This window comes from Equus przewalskii, chromosome 25, assembly GCF_037783145.1.
Source record: "Equus przewalskii isolate Varuska chromosome 25, EquPr2, whole genome shotgun sequence".
NCBI lineage: Eukaryota > Metazoa > Chordata > Mammalia > Perissodactyla > Equidae > Equus > Equus przewalskii.
The window spans coordinates 811,775-835,165 of NC_091855.1; the positions used below are offsets into that span (position 1 = coordinate 811,775).

Here is a 23,391-nt window from a genome sequence, read left to right on the forward strand (position 1 = left end):
AAGTCCTCAAATAGACTAGAAATCCCTTGAGGGTAGGAGCTGTCTCTTCCTTTAATTACAAAAATCATGATCTGCACATCATGAGTGTTTAATAAATCTTCCTAGTAATATTTCATATTTGTAGCATTCTGAGGCAAATATACGGGAAGAGGTCTTTCTTGCCCAGGGTCACACCTCTTTTAAGAGGCCAAGCTAAGACCAAACTCCACTGTGTGGGGTATCAGGTCTTCTGCTCTTCCATGACTGCATGGTGGCATTTCTAAAGGCCTTTAGTTCCCAGTGATTACTATGAATGACGGAATAACACTGTGTCCTCTCCCCTAAAGAGGATCCTTTAACTGAAACCATCTGCAGAATTCTCCTCGGCAGTAGACAAACACCGCCACTCATGCTTTAGAGCCCTTTCTCTGAACCCATAACCTCCAGTCATTACACGCGATCAGCAGGGTGACAGCCATCTGTACGGCGTACAGTGGTACACAGATCTCAGTTGTTGTTATTTTGAACATAGCACAAACCAGACAGATCTTGAGCTGGCCCTGCCTTTGGACTTCCTTTTTTTGAGGAAAAAAGATTATGACTCTGATTTTTCATATAATTTCAGGATATAAATCAAGATTTATTAAGTATGAAACATGGGCTTACATTCATATCTGCATAAGAGTTTTGCATTTAAAAAATGAAGTTATATAAAATAATTACCTTTAGTTTGTTTGCTTCTTTTTTATCCCCAGCAAAAAATGAATTCTCATCAAAATGCAAAGGAAATGACCTGCATTTTAAAACACAGAATATTCATTTTCACATATTATAAAATATTAAAAGTCCTGCTGATGCAAGGTCAGTGATGAATAATATAATTAAAATAGAGTAGAATATACAGTAAAATCAACACTCTGATGCCCCAGAACAAATTCTCATCCTCAAAGACAAAAGCTAACTGTCTAATACAGTAGAAGTTTGGGTCCAAAACCCAATCTGTTCAAGTAATTATGAAAATAATGCAGGTAACAAGTACTAAAGAATGGCTATTAAAACTAAAACTATGTACCTTCTAGTACCCAGGCCAAAATAAAAACAAAGCTCAATTCTAAAAGACCTATGAACAAAATTCATTTTTAATTATTTTTTACATAGTTTTCCTTTCCCTAAATTGACTACTTAGGAACTTAATTTTAGATACCATTTGTCACTATTCTATTAATGTGTAGTTTAATATACAATTTACTTGATTTCATGAAGTATTTCCAGAAGTAGCATTTTGTTTTCTGCATCCTGAATTTTATTTCCAGTGAAGAGTTGAAAATCTGGGCGCTCAAAGAATGGTACCACTTTAGATAAAGCCCTTAATTCTATTAAGTAGAGAAAATACAAGTTCTTAAGCCTTCTTGGACCTTCTCCTTTGGTCAAAATTCCATCGAATCGCTGCTGAAATTCTGTAACGTTGTGTCCCCATTTCTTTTCCAACCAGGTATCTGAGAAGAAAGAAGAATTAAATATTAAAACCTGAGTTTTAAAATTAAGTAAATTAATTTCATTTTATATTTCAAAATACATATAAATATAATCACAAAAACTGCTTTTGTCCTAATTTAGCCTTTAATAGTTATATATTAATATTTATCTTCTAGAACCCATCCTTAAAAAGAAAATAAATTCAATGTTTTACTGAGAAACTAGGTTTAACAAAAATCAAATTTCTGAATATAAACATATATAAAACCAAAATGCATAATTAAAAAATGACTAACTGAACTTACTAATGAGTTTGAAACCCTACTTAAAATTAAAGTTACTCTATATTGTCTCTAAGATTTGAGAGAGACATTAATTCCACAAGAAATATGTTACTGATGAAAATCAACCATGGTCTCATTTTTCAACAGCATTCTTAAAGCATAAAGAGCAGCAGGAAATGCTTTTCCCCACTGAACTCCAGGTCTGAAGCTGGCACACAAATAAAAGGTTCTGATACAGCAATATCTAATGAGGAACAAACTGTGCTGTTAGCAGCTATTCTAATTCCCACAACAAGCAAGAGAACATTCCAAAGCAACGTGTACAATGCTGCGCAGCTTCTTAAAAGAAGGCGAGGAGAGCTAAGATCGTGCGGAGCCTTCTCTTATGCTACCTAGAGTTCCTACCTTCCTGCTTATTAACATTGAAGAATGAATTTTTACAATCTAATATTCAGCAGAGTCAGTCTTTCCCCATTCACATAAATTACCAGGAACATTTTAAGAATACCTAAGAACAAGTGTGGAGTGAGCAGGAGTGAACGTTACATACCCTGCAGTAGATACCGTGCACTCAAATGCACATTGATGCTTGCATGCAGGCCAGAGATAAGTCTGTAGAATGCTCTTTTTTCTACACAGAGGCCTAAAAAAAGCAATTTGGAAATAAAAATTTCATATGTGAAACTAGTAAGATATAAAATTAATTTTGTCTCTTTAAAATGAAAAAAATTTATCATTTAAATTTGTTTTAAAATTTCCAATTACCTTCTAGCCAACTGTAAAAAGTGTTCTCTGAAATTAAAAGAATAATAAGTCACAAGATTGTAAAAACGCCAAAATGTAAGTTTTTCAAAAGTTTTAAAGTATTATAGCAAATTTGTGCCCAACTGATTTAAAGATTGTTTAACTAAAGGTTCAAATTTTATTTGCAATTTCTCCCAAGGAAGGAGAGAAGCGCCTCGGACAGCTTCAGTGAAGAGCTCCGCAGCTGGGTCTCCAGAAGGCGTGAGCGTGGCCTCAGGTGGCCTCGTCTCATAACTTCCTGGATAAAGTGTTCTACATGAGGCCAAAACACAGAATTTAAACAGTAAGTCAATCCATGGAAAAATACTTAGCCTTGATAACAGCTCATGCTATGAAAATTAAGAACTTATTGTGTTTTTTTAAATTAGAAAAGTAAATAAAAAGTATAAAATAGAATTGGAGGTACATTACTTGTATATAACTCATCATATACTATGCCATTCAATATTTGAAAAGAGTAATTCAAGGAAATGTTACAAAACCAAATATTAGTTATATTCTATGATGTAATAAGATCACTGTTCATATACTCAAACCTGGTAATTCTGCTTTTAGAATTACGTGTTAAAGAAATAATTCAAAAGGGGGGGTATAGTTTGTAAAAGACAATTATGTTATATATAATTTTTAAAATGTGAAATAACGAAAATGTACAATAATGCCTAAGTTAACATGATAGAATACTATATAACTAGTTAACATGGTAGAATAATATAAAACTATTAAAATGGCAAGAATGTGGAACATGACAATATGTGAAAATGTTTATTTGGAATAATATACAAAAAGGCCTAAGAAATAATTATTATAACTACATACGTATTCTATGCATGTGTTTGCTAGGGATGGCAAACACTGTACTGTACAGTCCTTCTCACCAAAGTTGCTTATAGTGATATTGAAAATGAACAAACAAGCATAAAAGTAACGGAAGGAATGACAAAGAGAAGCAGCAATAAATTAGACTATATGAAAACTTAAACATCTGTTTGTCAGAAAACTTCACAAACAAAAGCAAAGTGGAAACAATAAAGTGAGTAAAATGTATATTGCAAATACAACAAACAGATACTATCCTAAATATATAAAAAGGTCATAAATGTAATAAAAATGCAAGAGTATCCATTTAAAATGGGCAAATAACATGAACAGAGAATTCACAAAGGAAAAAATACAAACGGTAATAACAGATAAAAATTGCTCAGTCTCACTCATAATAAAAAATGCAAATTGGGGCCAGCCCTGTGGCGGAGCAGTCAAAGTTCCACATACTCTGCCTCAGCAGCCCAGGGTCTGCAAGTTCGGATCCCAGGCGTGGACCTACTCCACTCATCAGCCATGCTGTGGTGGCATCCCACGTGCAAAAGTAGAGGAATATTAGCACAGATGTTAGCTCAAGACTAATCTTCCTTAAGCCAAAAAAAAAGAGGAGGATTGGCAATGGATGTTAGCTCAGGGCAAAATCTTCCTGACCAAAAAAAAAAAAATCAAATTAAAACTACAGAGATACCACTTTTAACAGTAAAGATAAAAATATGATAATACTTAATGATGACAAGGATCAGGAAAAACTAGCCAGCACACTGACTGGAAGGGGTGTAAACTAGCACATTCTTTCAATGACAAAAAGCAATCTGGTCATATGTTATCAACAGCCTAAAATATCCCTATCTTTTGATCCAGTACATCCAATTCAAGAAACCGAGGCTGCTAAGGATGAATGTTCATGTCCCACCTAAAATTCATATGTTGAAGTCCTAACTCCTCATGTGATGGCATGTGGGGGTGGGGCCATTGACAGGTGATTAGGTTTAGATGAGGTCGTGAGGGTGGGGTCCCCATGATGGGATTAGTGTCCTTATAAGAAAAGCAAGAGACATGAGAGGTCCTTCTCTGCCGTGTGAGGACAACACAAAGGCCAACCATCTGCTAGCCAGGAAGAGGGCCCATGCCAAGAACCAAATCTGCTGGCATCTTGATCTTGGACTTCCCAGCCTCAAGAACTGTGAGAAAATAAACGTCTTTTAAGCCCCCAAGTCTATGGTTCTTTGTTAGAGTGGCCTGAGCTGATGAGGACCTAGGCTAAAGAATCAAGCAGACACAAGAAGAAGAATATACAAAACTATAAATATATCTGTTATATACTATCAACATATAAATAATAATACTTATCAAAAGATTAACAGAGAAGCAGTACGAGGTAGTAAGTAACTAAGAGCACACAGCCTGGAGCCAAACTGCCTGATGTGAACCTGCTACTCACAAGCCCCACGACTCTCGCTGAGTCACTAAGCCTCACTGGGACTCATTTTCCTCAGCTGTGAAGTGGAGATAAAAATAAAACCTCCTAGGATTGTCAAAAGAATTCAATGAAATCATATTTGCTTTGAAGAGTACTGGCACATTGTCTTAGCCATTATCATTATCAATTATTTTGGGGTTGTGGGATTACAAGTGATTTGTTTCCTTATAAAAACATTTAGGCTTTTCTCCCCCAGGTTGTGGAGCATGAGCTGGGAGAGTGGGAGTGTAATACTTCTTGGACCTAGTCTTCAATGAAATTTTCAATTGTCTTACAATCCTGAAGCAGTTATTCTCAACTTGACTCGATTCTGATCCAGTTAGATAACCACCTAACACACAGCTGTCAGAGAGAACCATATCTGAGCAAAATGAGTACTTATGAATACACTCATAAATGAGACGGCTGCTCCAAGCAGAGCCTCCACAGGTTAACATTTTCTCTGATAACGAGACAGATGGAGAACTTCAAAAAGTACTGAAAAACCAAAACAGCCTCCTCTACTGTAGCTAGAATACAGCACAGAACTAGGAGAGCCAAGGAACAAGGCTACTCAAGTGAAAACTACAGGATCACCCACTAACAAAAGATGAGGCATCTTTGGAAAAGCAATCTTACTACTGAAGAACCTCTCTCCCAAACAGTACAGTTTTGATTCAGTATTTTATTCAGCTGCTACCATTACTATAACATAAAGTATAATAATAAAACAGCAATGTTATCAGACTTCAGTATTCTGTTATTTAGACATAAGGCAAAGCAATTCATAAAAATAATGTTCAGAAGATAGAGGATTTTGAGGCAGAGGAAGTGATACCTCATATTTTAGCAATTTCTTCCAGCTGGACTAAAGCTAAGTACTGCTTTGTCTTATCATATTGTTAAACATATGGGCTTAAAAACAACAAAAATAATTTTAATCTCAATCATAAAGCAAAAAGACAAAGTAAACCTAACAAATGTTAAAATTTTTACCATTACAATTAACTTAAAGAGTTGGTAGTGATACCCACACCTAAGAGTCAGCATAAGCCTGGGAAGCCAGTAGATCAACTCTGATCGTGCCTGGAACCTTCTTCCTACGTAAAACCCGGCAGGTCCTAGAGCTCAGCCAGGAAAGGAGAGGGAGTTTTCCCACATACACAGAGGCCGGGCAGATGCCTGCTTCCATGGGCAGAGGCTCGAACACATGGGCGAATTGCCCTACTGCCTAATCCCAGGCACAACAGCCATTTTCCCTTAAACTGTGCTTTCACCTCCAGAATTTTAGACAAAGAAATAAAATTAACTTCTTCTGAGTCTCAGACATGGAAGAAAAAAAAGAAGGTTGCCAAATAAACATCTGAATGTATAAGCAAATTCACATGTAATATAGGATAAAGAAATTGTACTTACCTTCACTTTTCCCTGAAAAACAAAACAAAATGTTTATTATTATAAACTCCTTCCAGATGCCCCTTTTAAATTGCCACACTTTCATAAAAATAAGACTTTTAATAATGGTTAGTTTTAGTCCATCAGTTCATCTACATAAGCAAAGTCAGAGAGAGGAGCTTGTGAGGGCCACTCTGTCTGGTGGTGACACGGGTTGCGTGTGCTCTGACTAGATGAAGAGTACAGCTCATACAGAACTCACCGTGGGGCAACAGGAAGGAAACCTAACCCACCACTGGAGAGCACTCATAAATACCCCCAGGATGTACAGTTATTTGGCTGGCAGGGCCTTTTTCCACATTTATTTATCCTAAAGCTGCAACATAGTTTCTGCTAAAGATTTGTGGTATTGCTTTGAAACCTCCAGACTGACATTATAAAATTTTACCTTATTCAGGAATATTTTTAAAGACTATGTGGAAGATTCAACTTATGCACAATTCAGCAGTTTGCATGTAGCTGGCTCATTTACTATTGAAAAATTATCTTCACTTGCCCACTTTTATTTAATGCCATCAGTTTGATTACTCAAGTAACATGTGCTCCCTGTAGACATATGCTAAAAAAAACATCATCCGTAACTCCCTCTGCCCAAAGATACACATCATTTACATTTTGGGAAATGTCCTTTTCCTCTGTCTACAGATATTTAGATATATTAATTACATTATTACAAAAACATATTATACATACTGTTTGATACCTGCTTCTTTTCCTCCATATATTATTGATCACTATTGATGTAAATGAATACAGACTTTCAGCAACACATGTAATGGCTGTATTCTAGTATGTGAATATACCATAAATCATTTAACCAGTTCCCTAATGACAAACATTGAAATTGTTCCCATTTATCTTTAAGATAAATGAAGGTGGTTAATTGATTAAATTATAATGCGAGTTCATAGTGAAGATCACCTTGTCTAGGAATTCCCATTTAATCTGATATTACATCAATAGCTTCTACTGAGTTACCATATGTGACTCCATATAAAGCCAAAAGCCTTATTTAAAGATCTTCTTTCATTCCTAATCTAAGAAAGACTAGTCTGCCAACATTTAGGGAATGATGCAATCTCACTGCTTACCAGGAGGAAATTTATGTTTATTGACTATATGAGATGAGCAGCTTTTCAAATAAATTTTAAAAATTAAAACCTTACACATTTGCTAAAAGCACATCAAAGATTTCATCAGTAAGCACATACTCAGAGAAGAGGGATATATATTTCCTATGGAAAAAGTCTGAAATCATACACTGAAATGGTTTATTCAACAAATCAATCTGCCTATTCTAGGCTGCGCAGAGTCTATGAATTTCAATTTTCCATCCACTCGGCATCTACACAGTGCCTGGCACACAGTAAATGGTGGATAATCATTTGTTGAAGGAACAGTGATTTTCATTATTGCAGATGAGATCATTAAATGAGAAGAGCAATTTTCATTGGTCATTTATCTAACAAACTACTCCATCTATTATGTGCCAGGCTCTGTGGGAAAAGATGAAACCAATAAATGCTGCCCGTATGTCCAAAGTACTAGGGTAGATCAATGGATATATAAATAACAGAAAAATAATGCTGGACAGTGGAAAGGGCTGTGAGTGAAACACAACATGACCTAAGATCAATTCACAAGGAGACAGAGGTCCCTGTAGTGAGGAGAAGCAGGGGAAGGTTTGTGGAAAAGGTAGCATTTGGGCCAGCCTGAGGGAAAGCAGAAAATGAAAAACGTTCAACATGTGAAGTTGAAATCAGACTCCCAATACATACAACAATTTCAGGTTTGGGGAAAGATTTGAGGCAGATGTTTTTTGGATATTCACTTAACTAAACAATTAGTAAAAACAGTAGAAAAACTGAACATACACATTCTGTAAAATGCATAGAAGAATAAATATATAACCTAGTCTTCATCCTAATGGCCTAATGCCATGAACTTCATTACAAAATACTCCTTACTGAAGTGTAAATTTTTTTTTTTAAAGATTGGCACCTGAGCTAACAACTGGTGCCAATCTTCACTTTTTTTTTTTTGCTTTTTCTCCCCAAATCCCCCCGGCACATAGTTGTATATTTCAGTTGTGGGTCCTTCTAGCTGTGGCATGTGGGACCCCGCCTCAACATGGCCTGGTGAGAGTGCTATGTCCACACCCAGGATCCGAACCAGCGCAATCCTGGGCCGTTGAAGCAGAGCACACAAACTTAACCACTCGGCCCTGGGGCCGGTCTGAAGTGTAAACATTTTAAACAGCAATTTCTCTGCAAGGATGAGGTATAACTTCTATGGAAACAGGAACATAAGATCTCAAATGCTCTTGCCAACCCTTATCTGGCCTTTCTCTTCCCTGTAACCAAAGTTCACTGACAAATAATATAACAGTGCAAATAAACAACTCACCTTGACCAGAAGCCAAAGGATTTAAAGGTCTTTTAATGGTCTGTGGCCTAGAAACAGAAGAATTAAAGTACAAAATATACCTAAGTTGCTATCATATCAGAATTATTTAAGTAAAGGTGAAATTATCTCAGAAAGTCCCTTAATGATTATATCCCAAATCAAATTGTTTTACTAAGCTTATAAAATATGTAGTTTTCTCTAATTGCTTTAAGGGAGGGTGGTTGTTATTTGTTTGAGTGATAATAGTTTCTGATCTTTTCCCATTGCAGCAGCCAGAAAGTCATTTCCTAATCACTTCTTCAAACAAAGAAAAAAAAAATAGCAGTCAAGCTCTTCGCCTAGAAACACTACCTTGTTTTTATGTGTATTATTTATATGTGTGCGCACACATGGCACAAAGTGCACTCCTAACTGTCCAATAAGCAAAAAACATAAATACCCAACATGGCATTAAAATAAAAAAGGGGAAACAGTGTGGGTGGATTATTTCCGTTTAGGTGATCTCAATACATCCATTTGCCCTGCGGCCATCAGGTTTGCTATGATTTCAATAAAAGGTATTTTGTAGTAAGAAAAAAAAGAGTTACTATGTCACTACAATGCTTTTCAATCTCAAAATGCCCCTTCATCAGTAACTGCAGGGATTGTTGTAACATCCATTATTTAAATTTTACAAATTTGCACAATTTGAAACCTTTGAGAACAGAACATGTAAGCTATATTTTAACATATTCAATTTAGTGCCTTACATATTGTTTATATTTTAGAAATATTATTGGAATCATGATATAAATTAGTTAAGGAATAACTATAAATCTAATACAAAATCTAACAAATGCTTCAGTTGGACTCTATTTTAGTTCACCTTAAAAAAAAAAAAACCAACCCTTTAAAGTCAGTCACTAATCTCAGTAAACCAAACATTCATAATAATAGTCAGGAGAATTTAAATGAAACACATGGCAGAAATGAGTAAATAATGAAAAATCTCCACTTTCCAAACTGGAGAAATTCTTCAAGTCAAAAAAAGAAACATCTGACATTTTACTGGCATAAGCATAAGTGCTGATCTCTTATGCTCATATTTGACTTATAAAAACTGAAACGTATTACCGCCATATCTGGGAATTCCAAAGATTTTCCCAGAATTCTCCCCAATCTGAGATAGCACAACACACACACACAAACACAAGTTTCTTCCCAAAACCAATAAGCACGCTGTTTAGAGCCTGGAGGCTTACACGTGGGTAAACTTGAAACACGTCTCAGTGACCCAGGGATCAAACTGATGGCTTCCGCTGTAGTGGTTAAGAGTGCAAAGCAGGGTCTGCCACGTACTAGATCTCTGACACTGGACAAATCATTTAGCCTTTCCAAGTCTCAGTCTCAGTGACGACTACAGCACACGGTTATTGCAGGGACTAAAGGAGAAAATGTATGTAACACGCTTAGCACGATGCGGTGTACAGGGAGCACTCAAAAGTGCCAGTTATCACAATTATTCTCTGAGATTAAGTTAACTTTAATTTTAAAGTGGGTGAAATAACTCTAGCCACAAAAACAGAAGTATAGAGCACCAAAAAGAGAATGAGGAGTTACATACTCTCATCTATTCTCTGCCACTCACTACACGATCTCGGGAAATGAAATAAACCTCTCTGGCGCTAGGTGACCACATCTATGAAATGACATTCTATCATCCACTCGAGGAACACTTGTTAAGTGTCTACAATAGTCCCATAAAAGTCTAATACTATTCTGTCTTTTCAAGAAGAAAGAAATATTTGTTGAAACTCATGTCTACATGTTTCCCCAGAGGAGAACTGTATTAATGAATAAGTATGTTCCTATGTCCAAATACATCCTTTAACAAAGTGAAATTGACTTGTACTTTTAAATCATTATGATTTCGTTTATAAAGAGAAATCACTACATCTTCCAATAATTTGTAAATGAAAATGACATATACTTAAAACAGTTTTCTTCGTAGATGACATTCCATATCTTCCAAGCATCTGGTCCCTTGTAACCCGTGTAGCGCTCAGGATTAAGGAGCAAATCTACATATTCAGCATCAGGAGACTGTATGTCTGTAAAATAAAATGTTTTATTAAATCTTTCTTTCCTTCAATTCCCACAACAAAGCTCGGCTACAGCGCTGCACTCCACTGATTCTAAGGCACCAAAGACGCCACAACGCCTCAGGGATTTAAAACAACAGTCCAGGAGAAGGACAGGAGAGAAAAGAGGAAGGGACAAACAGATACATTAAAGGTACACACTGGTTGCAAAGCATCCTGCTTTTAGAAATGGTAAAAAACAGGAATATGTAAATTTTAGAATTGATGGAAGATGGTAACTCAATTCTCATAAGCTATCCAGACAAAGAATATACTATACACTTCCCTCCAAATTAACCACAAGTAATTCATCTGTAACTAAGTAAATGAAAAAGTATTAGTACCATACACTGTTTGTTACCAAATACTCCTTCTTACCTGACCACCATCAAGATCCACCACAAACCTGTCCCAGAGACAGAACCCTAAACATGCAAAGTTGTATGCAAGATGGCATCTGTGTCAGCATTATTTATAAAAGGGAAAGTCAGAAGCAACCTCAATGTCCAACAGAGCAGAGCAGTTAAAAGCACAGGCCCTGGAGCCAGAGTGCCTGCTCAGGACCAGGCCCCGCTGCCTCACCGTGGGCAAGCTCGGGAAATTCTCTGTGCCTTGGCACCATCGTCTGTAAACTGGGGATGATACCCATAGTGTCACTGTGAGACTTAAATAAGTTTATGTGTGCAAAGTGCTTAAGACGATGGTAAAAAAATAATAAACATTAACTAGTGCTATTAATACTATAGCTTAAAAGATCATTTTGCAACCAATAAAACTGTTCAGTACAAAGACTGCTAAGTATAAAATGAAAGGATAAACCATACAGAAAAGTCAATTACATATATATGAAAAATATACAAAATTCATGGAATACTGGTTTCTCATATGTTCTATATATTTGTATAACGTATCATAACTTCAAAACAAAAAAAAATGGCCCCTGGGCCTCCAGGGGCTTTGGGAAATTACTCAACAGCACAGCAACCAAAGCAACCAAAGTGATGATAAAAATCTGAGCAGAAATGTGTTTATGACAGAATCCATCAAGCTCTCAATGGTACCTACTTCTTATTTAAAAAAACAAAAATAAAACTGAGCTTGGTTATTTTTATCCCAATTCACAGTATATTAGAGGTATAAATTAGAGGAAAATTTGCTTCTAGAAGTAACAGTGACAGCATCTAGAAATAACTGAGTCTATATGCAGAAGTGGCAATGAAAATAAGTAGAAAAAGTAAAAATAAGAACTTAAAAAACAAATTTGCATGAAATCATCGAGTTCAGGGGCAGAGATCTCTGTTCATCTAAATACTAAATACTAAAGGTATTGCCACAGTATAGCAAATTATAATAAATTCATTAAAAATAGCCCTAATTCTTAAAATATATAAATAATGCTCAGCAGCTAGTACTTTAGGACAGAAAACTAACCAACAAGAATGATTAAATTTTTTATATTCTGCCTAATTAGAGATAAACATTGGTTTCCTCTAAATTTTACTTACGCTAAATATTTCTCCTCTCCCAACTTTATAAAAAAATAAATGTTACTATATTTTGCCAGATGACGAAAGCTCAGATTTCTAATTAGGATTTATAAAATACCTTCTGTACTCCACCTACCATTTATATACATTATTTATTCCTTATAAATCTTTTTTTTTAATATTCAGACAAGTGATTCACCCAAGATAAGAGAACTCCACCGCAAAAGTCAATTACTGCATCTCAGTCCTTGTTACACAAATGTAAGCATGTAATGTCAAAAGGATTCTTTGGTAATCGAAGTTAAAGTATTCCCATTCTTGCTCTAACACCGCAGGCCTAAAAAAGAATTTCCTGTATAAGTTTAATATTTTCTCACATAGCAATGTTTAGGCCAAAGAATACTCGTGGAAAAGACAGCAAAATAAGCACGTTGGGGGAGCATTTATCCCCTTCCTTTCCTAGCCTCGATCCTGATGCAAGTCCACAGCTCCCCATCCTACACCCTGCAGCCAAACGTGCTTCAGGACTCAGAGCTTCCCAGACTTCAGAAAGGTAATGCAGAACGTGCAACACACATTGAATATTACTCTAACAGGGACTGGGGCAGCAACTTTAATCAAACAGGTAAATATTTCTGCAGTGAAATACATGAATATTCACACTGAATGAATCTATGCTAAACTCAGGGGGGGAAATGTGCATTTTTCAGAGTTTTCAGATTTTAGAATTAGGAATAAAAAATTATAGATACGTATTTGCCAAAAGACAGTCATGTTTTATATTAAGGAAAGTATATATTTTTTTTCCCAAAAAGAAGCCACAAAATTAAAAATAAGTACTTTCTCTTTTTCCTCCTCTGTTTTTGGGAGTGATTGCAGGCTTCATCTTTTGCTTGTAATTATAATGATCTGCATCATCCTTTTCACTAATTTTTTTAAAAGATCATCAATCTGCTCCAAAAGAGCCACAGAAAGATACTAAAACTCAGTTTGATTTGATTTTGTTTAGCCAAGTAAAGGCTAACGCAATTCAGTTTCGAAAAAACACAGACACGAGAGAAAAGGGCAAACAGGAGGATCCATACACTTTGGCCAGAGTTCTAATGGGCTCTGGGCTCCCGGATGCTCAGGGCACCAGCTCTGCCTCAGCTTCAGAAGAAGCTGATACAACTGGTGGTTCATCATTGTCCTTCCCAAAGTAATGAGAATCATCACAAAGGAAAACATTTAACAATTCAATAAAACAGAAGCAGGTTTTTGCAATCTCTGCATTTTAGCTATTTATGCAAAATGCCTATATATATCACAAAAATTATATGTATCACTAGATACATAGTTTACCTTGAGATGAACTCAAGAGGTGAATTTTTTCCAGAAACTGACTTTTCTTTTTAAATTTTTTATTGTGGTAAAATATATATAACATAAAATTTACCATTTTAAACATATTTAAGTGTACAATTTAGTGGCAATAATTACATTCACAGCGTTGTGCAATCATCACCACAGTTTCCAAAATTTGCTCACCCCAAACAGAAACTCTATAACCATTAAGCAATAACTCCCCATCCTCCTCCCCCTCCAACCCATGGTAACCTCGCATCTACTTTCTGTCTCTACCAATTTGCCTATTCCAGTTATTTCATATAAATGCAATCGTACAATACTTGTCCTTTTGTGTCTAGCTTATTTCATTCAGCATAACATGTTCAAGGTTTATACATGTTGTAGCATGTGTCGGAAGTGTATTTCTTTTTATAATTGAACGGTACACCGTTGGATGTATAGACTACACTTTGCACGTTCATCCATCCATTCATGGACACTCTAGCTGTTTCCCTTTTGCTATTGTGAATAACACTGCTGTGAATGTGGGCATACGAATATCTGTTTCCCTGTATTCAATCTTTTTGGGTAAATACTTAGGAGCTGAACTGTTACATTATACGGTAATTCTATATTTAGCTTTCTGAGGAACTGCCAAACTGTTAGAAACTGAGTTTTAAAAAATTATTTTAAAAGAATTATTTTTTTCTTAGGCATGATTTTAAACAATGCATACTGTAAAAAATGTTATACCATCGACTTCACAGAAGTTGTCTGAGGAATCGTCATGCTTGGTCCACTGAAGAACAGCCTTCTGTGTTTCCTCACTTCAAACAAAGAAAATAAAGAGTGGTTTGGTTTTTGTTTTTAACATTTCACATAAAATATTACTGGGGAAAAAAAAAATCAAACCTCAGAGACTCATCCACAGCTCCAAGTCGTTCGGCTTGTTCACATTCTTCAATGAGACTATTGGCTTCTTCAGAATACTAAAATGAAAAGGGGAATCGAGAGAAGACAACTTACCGCATTTTTTAAATTTTTAAAAAGAATTTGAAAGTTATCTGAGGTTCTTTTAATACCTGGCACCATCTCTTTGGCTTCAAACTTAAAAAAAACTAAGCCTTCACATTCCTCTTGAAGCTAAAAAGGAAGTAAAAAGCATCACCCTGTTTTTGTTAGAGGACACGTTTACTATTATGCTCACAAAATAAAGAACCGATTATGGTTCTGATAACTCATTACCAAAAAGTTCACTAAGAAAATCTTCTAGGTATAAGGAAGCCACTAGGCAAGGAGTCATGAGGCAATGTCCACTTTTCGACGGACCTAATTAAGAGCATCAGTTTTCTCTTCCATAAAATAAGTGGTTAGACTAGATCACCTGTGTCTAAGATCCATCTCAACTCTAAATGCCACGATTCTAAAAACGCCCTGGAGCCTACCAAGTCTCATAAAAAGTATTTCAATATCTTTAGTTGTTTAAAATCACTAAGTCACTTTATATATGTGTGTGTGTGTATATATTCTGCTAGGCATGTATGTGGCACAGGGGAAGCAAGCATGGATCATAAGATTTCAAAACACACCAATCATCACCACCATACATCTGAAAGACAACCTTGGAAGCAGGAAGCCACAAATTGAATCACTCAACAAATATTTATTGAGCACCTATTAATGACCCTACAAATGACTGTCTAGACTACGGCACCTTTGTGGATAAAAAAGAACACTAAAATAACTGAAATGATATAATTTTTTGAAATATTTATTTACTGAATAAGAACTTTGTTTCATTATACTGGTTAACCTATAAGACAGCTCAATTCAAAAACTATCTTCAGGGGCTGGCCCGGTGGCGCAGTGGTTAAGTTCGCACATTCCACTTTGGCAGCCGGGGATTTGCCAGTTCGGATCCCGGGTGTGGACATGGCACCGCTGGGCAAGCCATGCTGTGGTGGGCATCCCACATATAAAGGAGAGGAAGATGGGCACGGATGTTAGCTCAGGGCAAGTGTTCCTCAGCAAAAAAAAAGAGGAGGAATGGCAGTAGTTAGCTCAGGGCTAATCTTCCTCAAAAAAAAAAAAAAAAAACTATTTTCAAAAATAAAATTCTTGGGGCTGGCTCTGTGGCTGAGTGGTTAACTTCCCACGTTCCGCTGCGGCGGCCCAGGGTTCAGATCCTGGGCGCGGACATGGCACTGCTCATCAGGCCATGTTGAGGTGGCGACCCACATCCCACAACTAGAAGGACGTGCAGCTAAGATATACAACTGTGTACGGCGGGGGGGGGGGGGGGTTGGAGGAGATAAAGCAGAAAAAAAAAAAAAGATTGGCAACAGTTGTTAGCCCAGGTGCCAATCTTTAAAAAAAATTTAAAAAATTACAAATAAAATTCTTTTTTTTTTAATTGCTTTTTCTCCCCAAAGCCCCCTGGTACATAGTTCTATATTTTAGTTGTGGGTCCTTCTAGTTGTGGCATGTGGGCCACTGCCGCAACATGGCCTGATGAGCAGTGCCATGTCCGTGCCCAGGATCCAAACCAGCAAAACCCTGCGCTGCCGAAGGGGAGCATGCGAACTTAATCACCCAGCCACAGGGCCGGCCCCAAAATTCTTTTATACATAATTAAGTATTAAGGGGTAAAGTGATACGATAAGTCAACCTACTCACCAATGGATCAGAAAGTAATAAGAATATGAATATAAGAAAAAGCATGCTAAAACAGATAAAGCAAAATATTAAAAATTAGTGAAACTGTATAAAGAGTATACAAAAATGTCTTTATACTAATTTTGCAAGTTTTCTATAAGTTGGAAATTATTTCAAAATAAAAAATCAAAAAATGAACAAAATTTGTTCAAAAAATTACATATACCTATGTATATTAATACACCTATGTATATTAAAACAAAAACTTAAGAACTTCCTTATTATAATTACCTGCATATTGAAACATAAGTTAAACAAGACAACTATTCTTAATTCCTATTTAATAACTTGATCAGCTTCATAAGTCACATCTGTCTCAATACTGTGTCATTGGTATTTTTCTGAAAAGAATATTTTTCAATTTTATTATTTTTGATTTTTCATAAAACTGTCCATAATCTTCTTCAAACTTAATTTTTATGGTTTATCAACTTGAAATCATCAATACTTTCAATCGACTCTTCCCTGAAGACATAATTTTTAATTGAGAAAATATCCTCTCTATATATGTGAAAATATTTTAGCCCAGATATTTTCACAAATCCTATTCTTTTGACTCCAAAGTATATTTCTTCAATAAATATTGTAAGACAAATTTCATCAAATAAGTTCTCTATTTTTTTATTATTTTAAATGTTTTGCCAAATATAGATGCTACAAAATTGTAAGCCTTCTTAATCTCATTCAATTTCAGTCAGAATATAAATTAATCCAAGAAAAATAAGAGTTTCATCAAGAGGAGAGTCTTCTCACAAGTGACGATGCGCCAAAACACAATTCTAAAATTTCAGAATGAAATCTAGCACACCATTTGAAAATTCCTCACTTAATTGGTTCAATTCCTCGCAGATTTTGTGGGAATAAACTTCAAGGTCTTTGTTTATAAGCTTTGTTATAATAATCGCAATTTGCTAAACCTTCAAAAGCTGAAATTTGTTTTTTTCTTTAAGCATTCTATTCATTGATACTTTGAATAATGGTTTTCTACTGATTTTAAACAAATTGCAATCAACACTTAGGGGACTCATTTATTAAAAACTGATCAATACCACTGAAGAACGCAGGTTGTTTTACAAAACAGTTCTTCAAAGGCTCAAACATTCATAAAATCTGACTGCAGACGGACAGCAAAGTACTCCTGCCATGCCAAAGGAGCATTTTTTTCAGAATTACCTTCATCTCAAAAATTTTATGATCACTACTTAGTGTACATATAAATATAAAAACCTATATATTTTGACAATTACCAATTCTATCTTAACTGGTAAAATATCATAGCGTGTTTTGACACAAATATGAATTACGTGTATATCTTAACCAACTACAAATTCATTTCTGCCCCACAGATTTGATTCAGTAAAGACACTGTTTTTACCAGGACACTGTTTTCATCAAAATTTGTATGTGTATATGTAAGGTGGAGGATGGAAACAAGACTTTTAATGATGAATACGATGCAGTCTACACAGAAGCCAAAATATGATGTACAGCTGAAATTTACATAATGCTATAAACCAATGTGACATCAATAAAAAAAAAATTTGTGTGTATTATCACCACAAAATAAATATTGTCTTCAATTTTGAACTTTAAATAAATTTATATGAGCATTCACAATAGCGACAAATGTTTTACTTCAACAGAATGAACTTCCAAAAGTTTTACTTTGAGTCCATCAATTGAATGAAAAAAATAAAATAATTTTTGGAGTTAAATTATTTTCTATTTGAAACAGCTGATGATGGCATCATTTAACTATGTGCAAAGATCTGCTATTGGAGCCAACATATTAATAGCTATGACACTTCACTATTTGTATGTGAACAAGAAGACGTGGAATCAAAAATTAGTTTAGAATATATGATGGGAAAAGTGCAGAAAAGTAGTTGCCTCTGGGGGAAGGGGTAGGGACTGACTGGGACATGGTATGAAGGAACCCTGGGGTAACGGTAATGTTCTATATTGTAACCAGAGCCTCAGTTACACAGGTATACGTATTTAGCAGGTATCTGTATTTCAGCAAATGCTCATTTTTTTACAAAAAATACATACAATCAAATACAAAAAGGACTCTAGTTAATGACATACTTCTAGTTACATATATATATATATATATATATATATATATATATCTAGTTAGTGATATATATTTAGGGGGATGTGTACCAATGCTTGAAATTTACTTTGAAATGCATCCAAAAAATATGTTTTTAATGGATGGCTAGAAGGATGGACAGATGGACAGATATGTGGTAGTTTACAAAAATGTTAATGGTAGAATCTAGGTGATGGGTATAAGAATGTTCACAGGAAAATTCTTCAACTTTACTGTATGTATAAAAATTTTCACATTAAATATCAGGAAAATTTCATTTAGAACAGTGCTTTAGCCTAAATGAAAAATCACGTATCCCAGAAGGATATGTAAATGCACCCTCTGCAGCTGCGCATGTCCAGTTGCCATCTTTAGATACAGTGTTCTTAAAGCAGCCACTAACTTACAAAGCAGATGCTCAGGCTTTGTCAGCCTATCTGTGTGCTCTGGTTTTCACATGGTCAGTGATATGACTATGGCCCTTAGAGATGGTAAACAATGACCTTTTGTGCAAGTTACATATCATCATCAACTGTCGTAAGAAATGGAAATTCAATACTTTATTTTTCATTAAACATGCACGTCCTTTTTCCTTTCTTAGTTATTTCAGCCAAAAGGATTCATTGTAAAATTTTTAAAAATTACTGAACAGTAAAATAATCATGAGGTGTCAATTTACACTATACCAAAAAGGATAAAACTATTTCAGGAAGACTAGTCTCTCTACGCAGGATTCCTCACCCTCTGTTCCCCACACATATTTCTCATAAGCCTGACCTATAATTTCCCAGGTTTCCCATTCACCAGTCAAATGGCAGCCTGGCAGCTTAGGATACATTCCAGGTATGACACAGGCCACAGCACAAGTGGCTGCCAACTCCAAGAGATGAGCAGGACAGCAGCATCAATGCTGTCCCCCTACTTCCCAGGACTACGAGGAGTTAGCTGTCCCTAGCTATTTGTGTCTGACTGCAATTACTTTACCAGGAGGCACCTAGTATATTTTCTTTGAAAGAGAGGTTTAGCTTATTTACATCTAGAAAAGGTCAGGAAAAAAAACAAATTATTATTATCATCTATGTGTTAAAGTGAGAACTGTTTAGTGTACATACACTTCAAAAATAAGAAAAGAGACAACAGAGGAAGCTAGAAATACAAAGTATTTGGTAACCAAATCCATCCTAACTTATTTTAATGTAACTGTTAATATTTTATTTAAAAAATTAAAAACTCAGGACAAATGATAAACTAGACAGGATGCCAGACAACAGGCATAAACCAGTTCTGTCCCAGGCAAACCCTGGCATATGGGTCCTCAATTTACTCTTGTTCTTCTATAAGGGCTTGGTTTTTACTCCAAGAGAGACAGGGCACATGGGAGGATTTTAAACAAAGGAGAGACACAATCTGACTTCTTTTTAAAAAAATCACTCTGGCTGCTGTCTTTAGAACAGATTGGAGAGAAGCAATGGTAGCAGTAGGCAGATCACTGAAGAGGCTACTGCAATAATCCAGGCAAAAAGTGATGATGGCTTGAAATACAGCAGTAGCAATAAAGATTGTAAGAGTCTGGGCTTATTTTAAAACGTTGTAAACACAAATTTAATTTGTCCCTCAAAACAGCCCTGAAACAATGACAACCCAGTAACAATTAGCACCTCTTGGGCCCAGATTATAATCTCTAAACACCATTTCCCACTAAAAGAACTAGGGCTCCTTCGGAAAATGATTAATTCCAAGACTAACACAAAAAAGCTACAAACTAGGCCTAGAACATATTTTCATAATAGAAAGTAAAAAGTCTACTCAGACTAGCAGGATCATCTCAAAGGCCAAGGTGCTAACTTGAAGGAGCTCCTAGTGGCCAAAGACGGAATAACTCAAGCATCAAAGGAAATAATGACTCAACAACTACAGTAGATTCCAATACATTAAATATGTCAAAACTCCTTAGTTCATACTACTACTTAAAAATAACTTACTGGGCACCTATGGAAGGTGCTGGGATACCAACTCATAATTATTCTGAAAACTGATGAACAAAGGAAAAGAATGAAGCATTTATCACATCTGTCCTGTATAAACCGCATTTCAGGGGATCCAATAGTTGACAACAAAAGTCTTTATAGAATAATAACAAATAGTTAAGTATAGAAAGAGAGACAGAACAACTATCTAAGATACTAGGAATAAAATAAAAATAGAGAAGACACACAAAAAAAGAAAAAAAAGAAAGGAGGACAGAATTAGAACATCAACATTTTCAAGCCCCTAATGAAATAATGCAACTAAGTAATAATCATTAAAGCCACTAAAATTTTCAGGTAGAAAGCTAGTGTAAAACTTTATAATGAATGTATAACAAACCTAACGGATCAATCTTAACATCATAAAAAAAGAGAAAGCCAGACATTGTGTCTTCTGATATGATTAGTAAGTGCACAGCAACTTCAATAAATATATATCAAAAAATGAATCTAATAAGCCTTAATATCTAACTACATGGACAGTCACATGCAAAAGAATAAAACTGACCCCTATCTTACACCATAAACAAAAATAAACTCAAAATGGATTAAAAACTTAAATTTAAGACCCGAAACCATAAAACACCAAAATTGGTCTTGGCAATGATTTTTTGGATATGACAACAAAAGTTGTTTATTTTTGTTTATGGAAGTTCCTCAAAAGATTAAAAATAGAACCATATGATCCAGGAATCCCCCTTCTGGGTATCTATCCAAAAGAAATGAAGAACAGATATCAAAGAGACAATTGCACCTCCATGTTGGCTGCAGCATTATTCACAACAGCCAAGATATGGATCAAGTTAAGTGTCTGTCAATGGATGAATGGATAAAGAAGATGTGGCATGTATATATATATATATATATACACACACACACACTGGATTATGATTAAGCCATGAGAAAGAAGGAAATCCTGCCATTTGCTCCAAGATGGATGGGCCTTGAGGCATTATGTTAACTGAAATAAGTCAGACAGAAAGACAAATGCTGCATGGTATCACTTAATGTAGAATCTGTGGAAAAAAAAAAGTGAAACAGAGAGTAGAAAAGTGGTTGCCAGAGGCTGGGGGGGTCGGGAAACGGGAGGGGTTGGGAAAGGGGACAGACTTTCAGCTGTAAGATGAATAAGGTCTGAGGATCTAATGTGTAACACAGTGACTACAGTTGATAACAGTGTACTGCACAACTGAAATTTGCTGGGAGTAGGACGTACATGTCCTCACCAAAAAAAAAGATGTATATGTAAGATGATGGATGAGTTAATTAACTAGACGGCAGAAATCCTTTCACGAGGTAAACGTATATCAAATCACAATGTATGCTCTAAATGTCTTATAAATTTATTAGTCAATTATACATCAATAAAGCAGAAAATAAAAAAATTTTTCTGAAAAACGAATCTGAATCTGATTAAGCCTTAATATCTAACTACCAGTTTATAGAAATTAAAGAGAGTAGAGAAATATGTTAAATGACATAACAGGGACAAAATCAACAAATATATAATGTGGGAAATTCTATAGGATAATGACTCATCTCCTTCAACACATAAGTGGCAAAGAAAGAAAAAAAAGGGAGGGGGAATGGACATGGATTAAATGAGACTTAGGAGTAGGAAATATACCAGTAGCACCAGAAAGTGAGGAAGTGCTAAAAAAAAAACAAGAAGAAAAGGGGGATCCAAGATGGCGCCGTGAGTAGTCCTCTTTGTCTCGCCCCCTTCGAGTCTACAATTATTTGGACACTTATCGCTTAACAAAGGATATCCAGACAGCATCTCAGGACGTCTGAGAGACCCACGCGACTATACATTGGAAGGCGGATGGACTTTCCTCTGGGAGGATGTGGAAATAGGTGAAAACTCTCCGACCCCGACCGAACAGCCTAGTACCCGCAAGCGGCTTTCTTCCAACGGACGCCCCCCAGAAGATCAACACACATCTACGGCAGGAGCGAGCACACAACAGAGGAGCGACGGTGGAAACAGGTGACCAGAACCCTACCTGAACCCCCCGCAATTACTCCTAAACGCAGAGGGAAACTTTGGAGTTGCACACCTGGGCCCGCGGGGAGAGTCTCTCCCCACCATTGGCGGGGAGATCCCGCCTGGTGTTCGCGGCGCCCGGAAGGTCCCACAGAGAGTCGCTGAGGGTACGGAGGTCTCCCGGCTGCCAATGCCGGCACGGTGGGGCTAGGGATTGCCAGAGATCTCTGAGTGGACTGGGGCTGGGTGAAGCTCCAAAGGCCGACTCCACACCCCGGAGGGGAAGCTCTGGAGTTCCACCCGGGCAGCAGACAAAACTCTCTGTCTGCCATTAGCAGAGGGGCCACGCCCAGCATTCACGGCTCCGGGAAAGTTCCGGAGAGAATCCCAGAGGGCGGGGCGACCCCCAGCTGCCATTGCCCGCTCCGTGGGACTAGGGATTGCCGGAGATCTCGGAGAAGACTGGGGCTGGGTGAAGCTCCAGAGGCCGGCTCCGCGCCCCAGAGGGGAAGCTCCAGAGTTCCACCCAGGCAGCAGACAAAACTCTCTGTCTGCTATTAGCGGAGGGGCCACGCCCAGCATCCACAATACTGGGTGGGTCCCGGAGAGGAGAATATTAGGCAGGGTAGCAGCTGACCAGCTACCACTGAAATCAGGATCTCCGGCTATCTCCCCAAGACAGGGCAAAGGGCTCCCCGAGTTCCTGGGGAACAGGACTGGGGCTGGGTGGAGTTCCAGCGACCCGGCTCCGTAGCCTAGGGGGAAACCCTACAGGGTCACAGCAGCCTCAGGGAAAGCCTCTGCACAGCACCAGTAGAAAGCACCCAGCCGGCAGCCACAAGGCTGGAAGACCCCGGGACAAAAGTAGCATGGCTAGGTGAACTAACCACAGACTGTAGAAGATGCCAATAGCTCTCCTGCGACCCATAGTGGACAAGTGAGATTTTGT

General features: G+C 36.7%; 2 protein-coding genes across 5 annotated transcripts in view; one reads left to right on the top strand and one right to left on the bottom strand.

Moving 5' to 3' along the window:
• The window catches only part of ERO1A (endoplasmic reticulum oxidoreductase 1 alpha), a 52,078-nt gene that overhangs the window by 7,768 nt on the left and 20,919 nt on the right, over positions 1-23,391 (bottom strand). Inside the window, exons 5-13 of one of the 3 annotated variants that reach the window (XM_070593069.1) lie at positions 14,531-14,607; positions 14,372-14,445; positions 10,655-10,775; positions 8,686-8,732; positions 6,241-6,252; positions 2,505-2,531; positions 2,290-2,382; positions 1,229-1,475; positions 703-772 (exon numbers count right to left, since the gene is read on the bottom strand). In XM_070593069.1, coding sequence (XP_070449170.1) covers positions 703-772; positions 1,229-1,475; positions 2,290-2,382; positions 2,505-2,531; positions 6,241-6,252; positions 8,686-8,732; positions 10,655-10,775; positions 14,372-14,445; positions 14,531-14,607 — 768 coding nt within the window. Of the gene's footprint in view, positions 1-702; positions 773-1,228; positions 1,476-2,289; positions 2,383-2,504; positions 2,532-6,240; positions 6,319-8,685; positions 8,733-10,654; positions 10,776-14,371; positions 14,446-14,530; positions 14,608-23,391 lie in introns of all 3 variants that reach the window. The other 2 variants (XM_070593068.1, XM_070593071.1) reach the window with 2 other exon arrangements.
• Positions 2,683-23,391, top strand: part of PSMC6 (proteasome 26S subunit, ATPase 6) — a 77,634-nt gene continuing 56,925 nt past the window's right edge. The window contains exons 1-2 of one of the 2 annotated variants that reach the window (XM_070593072.1): positions 2,683-2,826; positions 10,831-10,959. The gene's annotated coding sequence lies outside the window, so the exon portion shown is untranslated. The remainder of the gene's footprint in view (positions 2,827-10,830; positions 10,960-23,391) is intronic. The other variant, XM_070593073.1, reaches the window with a different exon arrangement.